The 13,408-nt window shown below is 47.0% G+C and overlaps 1 protein-coding gene across 5 annotated transcripts in view; it reads left to right on the top strand.

Moving 5' to 3' along the window:
• Positions 1-1,722: 1,722 nt before the first annotated feature.
• SLC24A5 (solute carrier family 24 member 5) overlaps positions 1,723-13,408 on the top strand; it is a 164,227-nt gene continuing 152,541 nt past the window's right edge. For 2 of the 5 annotated variants that reach the window (XM_069766019.1, XM_069766021.1), the window contains exon 1: positions 1,840-2,159. In XM_069766019.1, the coding sequence (XP_069622120.1) occupies positions 1,850-2,159 (310 nt within the window). In that variant the 5' untranslated portion in view covers positions 1,840-1,849. Of the gene's footprint in view, positions 2,160-13,408 lie in introns of all 5 variants that reach the window. The other 3 variants (XM_069766017.1, XM_069766020.1, XM_069766018.1) reach the window with 3 other exon arrangements.

Raw genomic sequence — 13,408 nt, forward strand, 5'->3', positions numbered from 1 at the left:
ACGCCTAAACAGTGGAATCCCCCAAAAGTGACATCATTTTGGAAGCTAGACCCCTCAAGGAATGCATCAAAATGTGTGGTGAGCACCTTGAACTTCCATCTGCTTTACAGAAGTTTATAATGTAGAGCAGTGAAAATAAAAAAAAAATACATTTTTCCCCACAAAAATTTTATTTTCAAAAGGATAGCAGGAGAAAATGGACCCCAAATTTGTTGTGCAATTTTCGGAGTATGCTTGTACCCCTTATGTGGTTGAAAACTACTCTTGAGGCACAGTCATATATTCACAATGATTGCTCTCAAAATCTGACATACATTCCTCCCAAACGGAAGGTATAGTACCCAATAGCACAACATCTCTCACATATGGTGTGAACAAAGGTATATATAAATCCACACTATGGTACCAGATAAAAATGACAATTTTATTAAATCGTATTAAAAAGCATACATAAAACACATAACTACAAATCAAGAAAAGTGCAGTAAATCCACAAAAAGAGGGACATAAATGCCATAGGCAAATACAAAAACCCACATGAATACTGTCACCTATATTGGTGATAACCAACTACAAAGGCCACTATGAGTATATACATATACCACCAGGTAATTTATCCTTACTTACCTCTACAAACTGTTATTTCTGGTGTAGCCATTTATGTTTGGGAGCGCTACTACCCCTGGGCTACTTTCCCTTAGGGATTGCCTATACATTTCTTATTATAGTGAGGCTAGCTGTAGCCCCTTACATTCCGGCATACACCTACGTACTCATAGTGGCCTTTGGAGTTTGTTTTTGCAGAATGCAGCACGTCACTTTTCAGCGTTTTTGCAGCATTTTTCACCCAATGAAAGCAATAGGTAAGTGCAAAAACTAAGCCGAAAACGCAGGTATCAGGATTTTGTGCCAAAATTTGATGAATTTGAATCAGATTTGTTTTTTATGCACTAAACTTTATTGGCACGTACACGAGACAAATGTATTCTGACAAAACCACAGCAATAAAAAACGCACAAAAATGCAGCAAAACCGGCTTTTTGTAAGCTCAAATGCAGCTTAAAGTTTGCATTAAAAAAAAAGCAACATGTGAACATAGCCTAAGGCGATGTCCACACGTTGCGTTTTTGCTGCACAAGTACGCAGGGTCCAACCCGCAGTGATTACGGACCGTGGGCACATACTCATACACTTTGTTATTATTCTAAAACGCAGTTGAAAATTTGCATAAGAAAACACTGAAGAAACACAATGTATGAACATAGCCTGAAACAGTTTTTGATGCAGTTATGACACCTTGTAAATAATACACACGTCTCATGGTAGGCGCTCAAGGTCAGTAAACGCTGCGGGCTGGACGCTGCGGAGCTTCGCAGCGTCCAGATGTTACAGCACTATGCGTGCACAGATGCCCGCGGAGACAGACATGCGGCACGTCTTTCCAGACCGCAGCATGTCAATTTATGTAGTGGAGACGCCCAGTATCGGCAAGATAAACGTCATCAGTACAATGTATTGGGTGAGGTGGTTCCGCACGGTTCAATGAATCACATAGTGTTGACCTGAGCTATAGCCAAAGCGCTGCTGATTACTGACCGTGTGCACCTTACAGTCGGTCCTGAGACAGAGTGCAGTGGTCTGTGCTCAGCACCTGAGGGGGCGCTCCTGTGTGCACTGTCCCCAACACTTCCATCAGCACCGTGCAGGCAGGGGACCGCACAGAGTACAGCAGTGTGCTCGGCAGACATGGCCTCCTGACACCAGCCCCCGCTCACATACTTCTCCTCACCCCGTGACTGAGCATCATCTGGCCGCCACTTTGTTCTCAGTCTCCCTTAGGGATTTCTTCATGTCCCGCATCAGTCAGACGCTGCATGTTCCCCCGGGGAGGGATAATTGGCGCATGAGGACGGACTCCCTGCCTCACATGATAGAGATTAGCGTGACTGGCCTCCTCCACAGTCCATGGCACGCAGGGAAGTTATCCACTAGTGAAAACATGGAGCCGGCCGCGGGGACAGGAGGACGGAGGCGCAGGGGAGCCGGCAGGACCACACTGGCGGCATTTACCTTCATGTTACTTCTATGGGCGGCCATATACCTGCTGTACCGGGCGGCGCAGGAAGTGAGCGTACAGCGCCGTGTGAGGAGAGCTGCAGGTGAGTGCTTTGCATCGTGTGAGGAGAGCTGCGGGCGAGTGTGCTGCACAGTGTGAGGAGAGCTGCGGGTCAGTGCTCTGCACAGTGTGAGGAGAGCTGCGGGTCAGTGCTCTGGACAGTGTGAGGAGAGCTGCGGGTGAGTGCGGTGCACAGTGTGAGGAGAGCTGCGGGTCAGTGCTCTGGACAGTGTGAGGAGAGCTGCGGGTCAGTGCACTGCACAGTGTGAGGAGAGCTGCGGGTCAGTGCTCTGGACAGTGTGAGGAGAGCTGCGGGTCAGTGCTCTGCACAGTGTGAGGAGAGCTGCGGGTCAGTGCTCTGCACAGTGTGAGGAGAGCTGCGGGCGAGTGCTCTGCACAGTGTGAGGAGAGCTGCGGGTCAGTGCTCTGCACAGTGTGAGGAGAGCTGCGGGTGAGTGCTCTGCACAGTGTGAGGAGAGCTGCGGGTCAGTGCTCTGCACAGTGTGAGGAGAGCTGCGGGCGAGTGCTCTGCACAGTGAGGAGAGCTGCGGGCGAGTGCTCTGCACAGTGAGGAGAGCTGCGGGCGAGTGCTCTGCACAGTGAGGAGAGCTGCGGGCGAGTGCTCTGCACAGTGAGGAGAGCTGCGGGCGAGTGCTCTGCACAGTGAGGAGAGCTGCGGGCGAGTGCTCTGCACAGTGTGAGGAGAGCTGCGGGCGAGTGCTCTGCACAGTGTGAGGAGAGCTGCGGGCGAGTGCTCTGCACAGTGTGAGGAGAGCTGCGGGCGAGTGCTCTGCACAGTGTGAGGAGAGCTGCGGGCGAGTGCTCTGCACAGTGTGAGGAGAGCTGCGGGTCAGTGCTCTGCACAGTGTGAGGAGAGCTGCGGGTCAGTGCTCTGCACAGTGTGAGGAGAGCTGCGGGCGAGTGCTCTGCACAGTGTGAGGAGAGCTGCGGGCGAGTGCTCTGCACAGTGTGAGGAGAGCTGCGGGCGAGTGCTCTGCACAGTGTGAGGAGAGCTGCGGGCGAGTGCTCTGCACAGTGTGAGGAGAGCTGCGGGCGAGTGCTCTGCACAGTGTGAGGAGAGCTGCGGGCGAGTGCTCTGCACAGTGTGAGGAGAGCTGCGGGCGAGTGCTCTGCACAGTGTGAGGAGAGCTGCGGGCGAGTGCTCTGCACAGTGTGAGGAGAGCTGCGGGCGAGTGCTCTGCACAGTGTGAGGAGAGCTGCGGGCGAGTGCTCTGCACAGTGTGAGGAGAGCTGCGGGCGAGTGCTCTGCACAGTGTGAGGAGAGCTGCGGGCGAGTGCTCTGCACAGTGTGAGGAGAGCTGCGGGCGAGTGCTCTGCACAGTGTGAGGAGAGCTGCGGGCGAGTGCTCTGCACAGTGTGAGGAGAGCTGCGGGCGAGTGCTCTGCACAGTGTGAGGAGAGCTGCGGGCGAGTGCTCTGCACAGTGTGAGGAGAGCTGCGGGCGAGTGCTCTGCACAGTGTGAGGAGAGCTGCGGGCGAGTGCTCTGCACAGTGTGAGGAGAGCTGCTGGCGAGTGCTCTGCACAGTGTGAGGAGAGCTGCGGGTCAGTGCTCTGCACAGTGTGAGGAGAGCTGCGGGTCAGTGCTCTGCACAGTGTGGGGAGAGCTGCGGGCGAGTGCTCTGCACAGTGTGAGGAGAGCTGCGGGCGAGTGCCCTGCACAGTGTGAGGAGAGCTGCGGGTCAGTGCTCTGCACAGTGTGAGGAGAGCTGCGGGTCAGTGCTCTGCACAGTGTGAGGAGAGCTGCGGGCGAGTGCTCTGCACAGTGTGAGGAGATCTGCGGGTCAGTGCTCTGCACAGTGTGGGGAGAGCTGCGGGCGAGTGCTCTGCACAGTGTGAGGAGAGCTGCGGGTCAGTGCTCTGCACAGTGTGGGGAGAGCTGCGGGTCAGTGCTCTGCACAGTGTGAGGAGAGCTGCGGGTCAGTGCTCTGCACAGTGTGAGGAGAGCTGCGGGTCAGTGCTCTGCACAGTGTGAGGAGAGCTGCGGGTCAGTGCTCTGCACAGTGTGAGGAGAGCTGCGGGCGAGTGCTCTGCACAGTGTGAGGAGAGCTGCGGGTCAGTGCTCTGCACAGTGTGAGGAGAGCTGCGGGCGAGTGCTCTGCACAGTGTGAGGAGAGCTGCTGGCGAGTGCTCTGCACAGTGTGAGGAGAGCTGCGGGTCAGTGCTCTGCACAGTGTGAGGAGAGCTGCGGGCGAGTGCTCTGCACAGTGTGAGGAGAGCTGCGGGCGAGTGCTCTGCACAGTGTGAGGAGAGCTGCGGGCGAGTGCTCTGCACAGTGTGAGGAGAGCTGCTGGCGAGTGTGAGAAGCGCTGCAGATAAGTGTGCAGTGGTCAGTGCTGCAGGTGAGTGTACAACGCTGTGAGGCTATTTGCACATGTTGCAGATTTGCCTGTTTAATTTTCCGTGGGGATTCTGCGTATCTTGGTAGAAAATACAGGTCAAAATCTGGGTGTTTTTTATGCGGATTTTGTGCATTTTTTGGGTGGATTCTGTGCAGATTTCATGCGTTTTACCCCTGCGTTTTCCTATAATGTAATGGGTGCAGAAACGCACAAAGAATTGACATGGTTCTTTTTTTAATCCGCTGCGTTTTCCGTGCAGATTTTTCCGCACCATTAGCACAGCATTTTTATTTTCCTATTGATTTACATTGTACTGTAAATCACATGCGTTTCTGCACGGAAAAAACGCTGTGGATCCACAGTAAATCCGCAACGTGTGCACATAGCCTAAGGAGTGCTGCAGGCGACTATGCGGCTATGTGTGAGGAATGCTGCAGGTGAGTGTAAGCGTACGGCGGCGTGTGAGGAGTGCAGCAGTCCAGTGTGCCATGGGATATAATAGAAAATCTTTAGGACAGAACACATTCTGTGATAGGTGACCCAGGGCCTATGTGACCAGACCACCAAAGGCAATAGCCATGGAAATTACTCCCACCAATCAGTATGCATGGAAGAATGGAGTAAAATAGTCCACCAAAAGAAAGTAAAAGCAAAGTACACTGTGTGCAGAATTATTAGGCAAGTTGTATTTTAGAGGATTATTTTTTATTATTGATCAACAACTATGCTCTCAATCAACCCAAAAGACTCAAATATCAAAGCTTAATATTTTTGGAAGTTGGAGTGGGTTATTTTTAGATGTGGCTATCTTAGGAGGTTATCTGTTTGTGCAGGTAACTATTACTGTGCATTATTATTAGGCAACTTAATAAAAACCAAATATATTCCCATCTCACTTGTTTATTTTCACCAGGTAAACCAATATCACTGCACAAAATTTAGAAATAAACATTTCTGACATGGAAAAACAAAACCCCCAACAATTAGTGACCAATATAGCCACCTTTCTTTATGATGACACTCAACAGCCTTCCATCCATAGATTCTGTCAGTTGCTTGATCTGTTTACGATCAACATTGCGTGCAGCAGCCACCACAGCCTCCCAGACACTGTTCCGAGAGGTGGACTGTTTTCCCTCCCTGTAGATCTCACATTTTGTGAGGGACCACAGGTTCTTTATCAGCAAGGACAATTTTCAAAAATAACCCGTATGCTTAACAAATATTTTTTCAGCTGGTTATTAAAACTTAGCTTTTATTGCTATACACTAAAACAAATATATTATCAATAATTTCAAAGTGCCGGTGCTCGCAACATAGTGCAAAATAAAACCAAAGAACGAATTTGGTAAACCACACATATGCCTCCTCTCGGGGACAATCAACTAAAGCCCCTTACTGAGTGTAGCAGCTAGTGGAGATTATATATCAAACTCCTTTTATTACTGATCATCATTTCTGTGGGACGTTTTTCCTATTAACACCTTTCCTCTACGCGGAGAAAAATACAAAATATTTTGTCCCACAGTTTCCTTAATAATGTGACCGAGGTCCATCTGATTCTGACCAACAAAAAAGATCATTCAGATGTTGGCATACGCCAAAATACAGCGGATCTCTCCTTTGTCACTCAAATCTGCATATGGTGTTTACACATATAACGCAAGCTCCACAAAAATACCAGAGGGATAGAAAAAAATCTCTCTTGTGTGTTAATCCATAGATGCTCTCAGAATACATATACACCTCCCTCATAGGGTTACATTTATAGGCGTATGTTCGATCAGTGCATCAAATGGATGTATATCAAGTTATTTGTAAATTTACACTCATCTACAGGACCGGATCTCCCAGCGGTGCCTTTTCAGAGTACCAGGGATCTTTATATTTGGTAGGTGCAGCATAGCACTCCGTTCCTTAATCCCTTTGAAGCTGATGTCCCCCAACGCGTTTCATAGTTAAATTCATCAGGGGGGAACCGACATATTTTCAGCATAGATAGGTGAGCGTTGCTAAATCACTCCGGCTCTTACCGGTCTTAAATAGACACTGTATGTGTCGCCATGCCGCATGCTTCCGGGCGCCGGTACATCACTTCCGGTTCTCGGAGTTCGCGCATATAATGAAATAAGCTTACGTCACATAGCGCTCTGCTCATGGGCCCCGAGCGGTGCGTATTAAAGAGGAGCTCACCCTGCTTCCTGTTGCTGATACGCACACGTAAGAGCTTTGACCAGCACATGTCATGTGATGTTACATTGTCACGTGATTAGTGCTGGTAATGTAAACAGATGAGAACGGGCACAGTCTGTCCCGCCTACAAAAAAGAAAGAAAGAAAAAAACATCTAACTAAATGCAATTTGCATGTAAACTTAGATGCTGTCCCTTATAAGGGGAAACTGTACAGATTTTAGCGGTCCCTATTCTTGGTATACCTCCAGGACTACTGGTTACTCAAAAGTAACTCCTTCTAGTTTGGTGTATTCACGCATGTTTTTATTATTAGTACCACACTACTTCAAAGAGAAATAATAAGAAAAAAATATACATAATGAAAAAATGAGAAAATGAAAAAATGAATAAAAAATGGACACCGATACATTATATATTAGAGATAATCAAAGAGGGGGGGGGGGGGGTGGCGCTGGGCAATGGGGGCCACTAAGAGAGACACCACGGACCTTTCCATAGCAGAAAAGATAAAATAAAGGAAGGACAGAAAAGGGCTGCTCACGGCTATCCCTATTATCCCCTGACTAAACCAGCCCTGCCTCACGCGGAGGTTGGCACCCTAAAACCTGCGCAGTGGCGCCCCCACTCGACGGCGGCTGTCCCAGGCTCTAGAGACCCTCTTGTGCCGCTACGCTTACAGGAAAGAAGAGAAGTTTAGTTGTTCATTTAGGCCCAATGGGCTCTGAGTCTGTAGATAAAAGATCCACATGCATTCCTTTTGTAAGATCCGTTTGTCCCAGTCGCCTCCTCTTTGTGACTGGGCAACTTTCTCAATCCCCATGAACCTGATCCCTTTCAGATCACCGTCGTGTACACGATTGATATGGTTCGCTATGGGGGTGTCTCTCTTGTTTATGGTGTCTCTGTGGTGTTCACCCACCCTCCTCCTTAGTTCTCGACTGGTTTTCCCGACATATTCCATTCCACAAACACATGTCATTTTATATACCACTCCTCTAGTCTTACAGTTAATGAACTGGCGTATAACGTAACTCTTTCCTGTCACATTACTAACGAACTCTTTACCTTGACTAATAGAGTTACAGTATTTGCAGTTACCACATCTATAGCATCCTCTCACTTGCCCACCGATCCAGGTAGAACTTTGTGCTTGTAAAGAGGGGGGGGTAAAATGGCTGTGGACTACCCTGTCCTTAATTGATCGTCCCCTTCCAAAGGTGATCTGTGGTGATATTGTAACCATGTCTCTTAGGTCCATATCCATCTGCAGAATGGACCAATGGCGTTGCAAAATTGTTCTTAGATCTTTTGCCCCATTAGTATATTTTGTGATGAATCTAATGGGGTTACTATCCTCCCGTTTCTCACCTGGGGTTAAAAGGTCTTTCCTATCTCTTGCTGACGCTGAGGTGTATGCTTCTCTCAGGACATTATCAGGGTACCCTCGTTCGTGAAAACGTGTTATAAGTTTGTCCGCCTGTTTCTTAAATGTGAGGGGATTGGAACAGTTCCTCCGGATCCGCAGGTACTGTCCCTTTGGGATTCCCCTCCTTAGAGGGAAAGGATGGTTCGACTCCCATCTCAGGAGGGAATTAGACGCAGTGGGTTTCCTATATGTGCTTGTATAAAGCTGACCATCCTCCCCTTTTTCAATCACTACGTCCAAAAAGGGTAACCTGCATGCATTTGATTCAAAAGTAAACTGTAAACCCAGGTCATTACTGTTAAGACCCGTGACAAACGTCTGAAAGCTTTTCTCATCCCCTTTCCAGATGACGAAGACGTCATCTATATATCTTAGCCAGAGGATGATATTGCTCTCCGTCGTGTCCCCGAAAACCACATTCTCCTCCCACCAGCCCAGGAGCAGATTAGCATACGAGGGAGCACAAGGGCTCCCCATAGCTGTACCCCTGAGCTGGTGGAAGTATTTTCCGTCAAAAAGGAAGTAGTTCCGGGTTAGACAGAATTCGAGCGCCTGGATGACGAACCTATTGTGCTCGTAGTATTGTCGTCCCCGTGTACTCAAATAGTAGTCCACAGCCATGACACCCTTGTTATGGGGGATTGATGAATATAAAGCTTCAACATCAATCGAACACAGTCTCATGTCCTCATCCAACGTGATCTGATCAAGCTTTAGGAGAAGGTCCGTCGTGTCTCGTATGTATGAGCTGAGAGATATCACAAATGGTCTCAAAATTCTATCAATATATAGACCCAATTTTTGTGTCAGACTATCAATCCCCGAAACAATAGGTCTCCCTTTCAAAGGGTTGATGCCCTTGTGGACCTTAGGGAGGCAGTAAAAGGTTGCCACCACGGGATGAGAGGGTATAAGGTAATCTCTTTCATTGATGTCTATTACTTTTTTCTCAAAGGCCCCCATTACCAGATCCTTCAGCTCTCTATGATACAAAGTCGTGGGGTTACTACCAAGTTTCTCATAACCAGTGTCCATATTTAAAAGGGAATAACACATCTGTTTATACTGGATCACGTCCAGCACCACAACGTTCCCCCCTTTATCTGAGGGTTTTATAATTCTTTCGTGGTCACTCTCTAGCTCCCGTAGACTTATCATCTCTGCTTTCGTTAGATTATGAAAGTGTTTTTTCTCCCTTTTCTCAAGTTCCATGATCTCCTTAGAAACTAGGTTTACAAAGACATCAACCGTACCCAAATCATTAGTCACAGGTGGCATACGTCTACTTTTCTTCTTTAAATCCGTAAATCCCCCCCTCTCTGATTATCTCTAATATATAATGTATCGGTGTCCATTTTTTATTCATTTTTTCATTTTCTCATTTTTTCATTATGTATATTTTTTTCTTATTATTTCTCTTTGAAGTAGTGTGGTACTAATAATAAAAACATGCGTGAATACACCAAACTAGAAGGAGTTACTTTTGAGTAACCAGTAGTCCTGGAGGTATACCAAGAATAGGGACCGCTAAAATCTGTACAGTTTCCCCTTATAAGGGACAGCATCTAAGTTTACATGCAAATTGCATTTAGTTAGATGTTTTTTTCTTTCTTTCTTTTTTGTAGGCGGGACAGACTGTGCCCGTTCTCATCTGTTTACATTACCAGCACTAATCACGTGACAATGTAACATCACATGACATGTGCTGGTCAAAGCTCTTACGTGTGCGTATCAGCAACAGGAAGCAGGGTGAGCTCCTCTTTAATACGCACCGCTCGGGGCCCATGAGCAGAGCGCTATGTGACGTAAGCTTATTTCATTATATGCGCGAACTCCGAGAACCGGAAGTGATGTACCGGCGCCCGGAAGCATGCGGCATGGCGACACATACAGTGTCTATTTAAGACCGGTAAGAGCCGGAGTGATTTAGCAACGCTCACCTATCTATGCTGAAAATATGTCGGTTCCCCCCTGATGAATTTAACTATGAAACGCGTTGGGGGACATCAGCTTCAAAGGGATTAAGGAACGGAGTGCTATGCTGCACCTACCAAATATAAAGATCCCTGGTACTCTGAAAAGGCACCGCTGGGAGATCCGGTCCTGTAGATGAGTGTAAATTTACAAATAACTTGATATACATCCATTTGATGCACTGATCGAACATACGCCTATAAATGTAACCCTATGAGGGAGGTGTATATGTATTCTGAGAGCATCTATGGATTAACACACAAGAGAGATTTTTTTCTATCCCTCTGGTATTTTTGTGGAGCTTGCGTTATATGTGTAAACACCATATGCAGATTTGAGTGACAAAGGAGAGATCCGCTGTATTTTGGCGTATGCCAACATCTGAATGATCTTTTTTGTTGGTCAGAATCAGATGGACCTCGGTCACATTATTAAGGAAACTGTGGGACAAAATATTTTGTATTTTTCTCCGCGTAGAGGAAAGGTGTTAATAGGAAAAACGTCCCACAGAAATGATGATCAGTAATAAAAGGAGTTTGATATATAATCTCCACTAGCTGCTACACTCAGTAAGGGGCTTTAGTTGATTGTCCCCGAGAGGAGGCATATGTGTGGTTTACCAAATTCGTTCTTTGGTTTTATTTTGCACTATGTTGCGAGCACCGGCACTTTGAAATTATTGATAATATATTTGTTTTAGTGTATAGCAATAAAAGCTAAGTTTTAATAACCAGCTGAAAAAATATTTGGACCACAGGTTCTCTATGGAGTTCAGATCAGGTGAACAAGGGGGCCATGTCATTACATTTTCTTCTTTGAAACCTTTACTGGCCAGCCACGCTGTGGAGTAGTTGGAGGCATGTGATGGAGCATTGTCCTGCATGAAAATCATGTTTTTCTTGAACAATACCGACTTCTTCCTGTACCACTGCTTGAAGAAGTTGTCTTCCAGAAACTGCCAGTAGGTGTGGGAGTTGAGCTTCACTCCATCCTCAACCCAAAAAGGTCCCACAAGTTCTTCTTTGATGATACCAGCCCATACCAGTACCCCACCTCCACCTTGCTGGCGTCTGAGTCGGAGTGTAGCTCTCTGCCCTTTACTGATCCAGCCTCAGGCCCATCCATGTGGCCCATCAAGAGTCACTCTCATTTCATCAGTCCATAAAACCTTTGAAAAGTCAGTCTTAAGATACTTCTTGGCCCAATCTTGACGTTTTATCTTGTTTCTTGTTCAAAGGTGGTCGTTTTTTAGTCTTCCTTACCTTGGCCATGTCCCTTAGTATCGCACACCTTGTGCTTTTTGTTACTCCAGTAACGTTGCATCTCTGAAATATGGCATCTTGGCAGCTTCACGCTTGATTTTTCTCAATTCATGGGCAGTTATTTTGCGCCTTTTTTGCCCAACACGCTTCTTGCGACCCTGTTGGCTATTTGCCATGAAATGCTCGATTGTTCGGTGATCACGCTTCAAAAGTTTGGCAATTTCAAGACTGCTGCATCCTTCTGCAAGTGGCTGCGTCATCGGTTATGCTGCACCTGTGTTTCTATTTTACCACATGAGTCCACTGCATCCTGTTAGTGCATTTGTTTGGAGGCCTAGGCAGGTAAGAACCTCTGCCGTGTTTTGCTGTTTTTTCTAATTTTTGGAGGATCTCTGAATCCTCTTTTTGTGCTTTTGCTGTTTAGAGATAGGACTCATAAGCGTGAGGACCCTTGACGTGGGTTATGAGCTTGCGTATTTTGGCCAGAATATAAACCAATACCTCACATAATATTTTTTTATGTGTTTTTTGCACTTTTTTTCGGGGTGCAGTTGGGCCCATTTTCTGCTTGTAAACTGTGGTGTCTGTGCACATGGGGTGCATTTGGATAGCGCTGGGCAGACCGCCTGATCTAATAGAAGGGTGTCACTACTAGGCCTGCCTGGATGCTGTGCATCTCCATTGTGTGAACAGCGCCACATACAAGTTTTTATGTGCAGCTATGTGCCAAGCAGCCACCCCCTCCATTAGTTTGGTAGCTGGTGAGTGGCTGCGTCATCGGTTATGCTGCACCTGTGTTTCTATTTTACCACATGGGTCCATTGCATCCTGTTAGTGCATTTGTTTGGAGGCCTAGGCAGGTAAGAACCTCTGCCATGTTTTGCTGTTTTTTCTAATTTTTGGAGGATCTCTGAATCCTCTTTTTGTGCTTTTGCTGTTTAGACATCCTTCTGCAAGACATCTCACAATTTTGGACTTTTCAGAGCCCGTCAAATCTCTCTTCTGACCCATTTTGCCAAAGGAAAGGAAGTTGTCTAATAATTAAGCACACCTTATATAGGGTTTTGATGTCATTAGACAACACCCCTCCTCATTACAGAGATGCACATCACCTGATGATTTACTTAATTGGTAGTTGGCGCTCAAGCCTGAACAGCTTGGAGTAGGACAACATGTCTAAAAAGTATCATGTGATCAAAATACAACTTGCCTAATAATTCGGTACACAGTGTAATTTTATTAAACTAATTGTATAGAAGGCACCAAAAAACAACATTAAAAGAACTATATCATTGACAGAGCTGTAGAAGACAAGGACTCGGGTGCAGCAAAAATCACGTGCAAGCACACAGGTACAGCACAGTAGAATCTTAATAGTGAGGCATATGGATTTAACTAAAGTGACAGTGCTTCAAGTCTTATCCCGGAAGGTAATCAGTCAGACATGTAGCCAAGTCAGCATAAGTGCCAAAAGTAAAATATCCAATATATCATCATAATCTATAAACATGTTAGTGCTGACTACAGCACCATAAGAATCACATATGATAAATGCTCTTACCCATGGCTGTCCTGCAAGTCACACGTGCAAATCCATGGGAGGATTGCCGCAGGCGAGCGTGCCATGGGAGGAGTGCCGCAGGTGAGCGTGCCATGGGAGGAGTGCCGCAGGCGAGCGTGCCATGGGAGGAGTGCCGCAGGCGAGCGTGCCATGGGAGGAGTGCCGCAGGCGAGCGTGCCATGGGAGGAGTGCTGCCTGTGCTCAGAACTGTAAAGTGTACACTGTATGTATATTACCATAGAGTTTGTGCCGTAGTAAATTAGTCGCAGCTCATTTATTGCTCTTCAGTTGAACAGAATAAATGATGTGGGCATTTTATAATGCAGCATTTATGAAAACATCCCAGGGCTGATGTATTAACCCCTTTCTGCCATTAGACGTACTATTCCATCCATGTGACCCGGGCCCTACTTCCCATGGACGAAATAGTACGTCATAGGCGATCGGCCGCACTCACGGCGGGAGTGCGGCCGATCGCCGCCGGGTGTCAGCTGGTTATTACAGCTGACATCTGG

This window comes from Ranitomeya imitator, chromosome 4 (assembly GCF_032444005.1).
Source record: "Ranitomeya imitator isolate aRanImi1 chromosome 4, aRanImi1.pri, whole genome shotgun sequence".
Classification (NCBI taxonomy): Eukaryota; Metazoa; Chordata; class Amphibia; order Anura; family Dendrobatidae; genus Ranitomeya; species Ranitomeya imitator.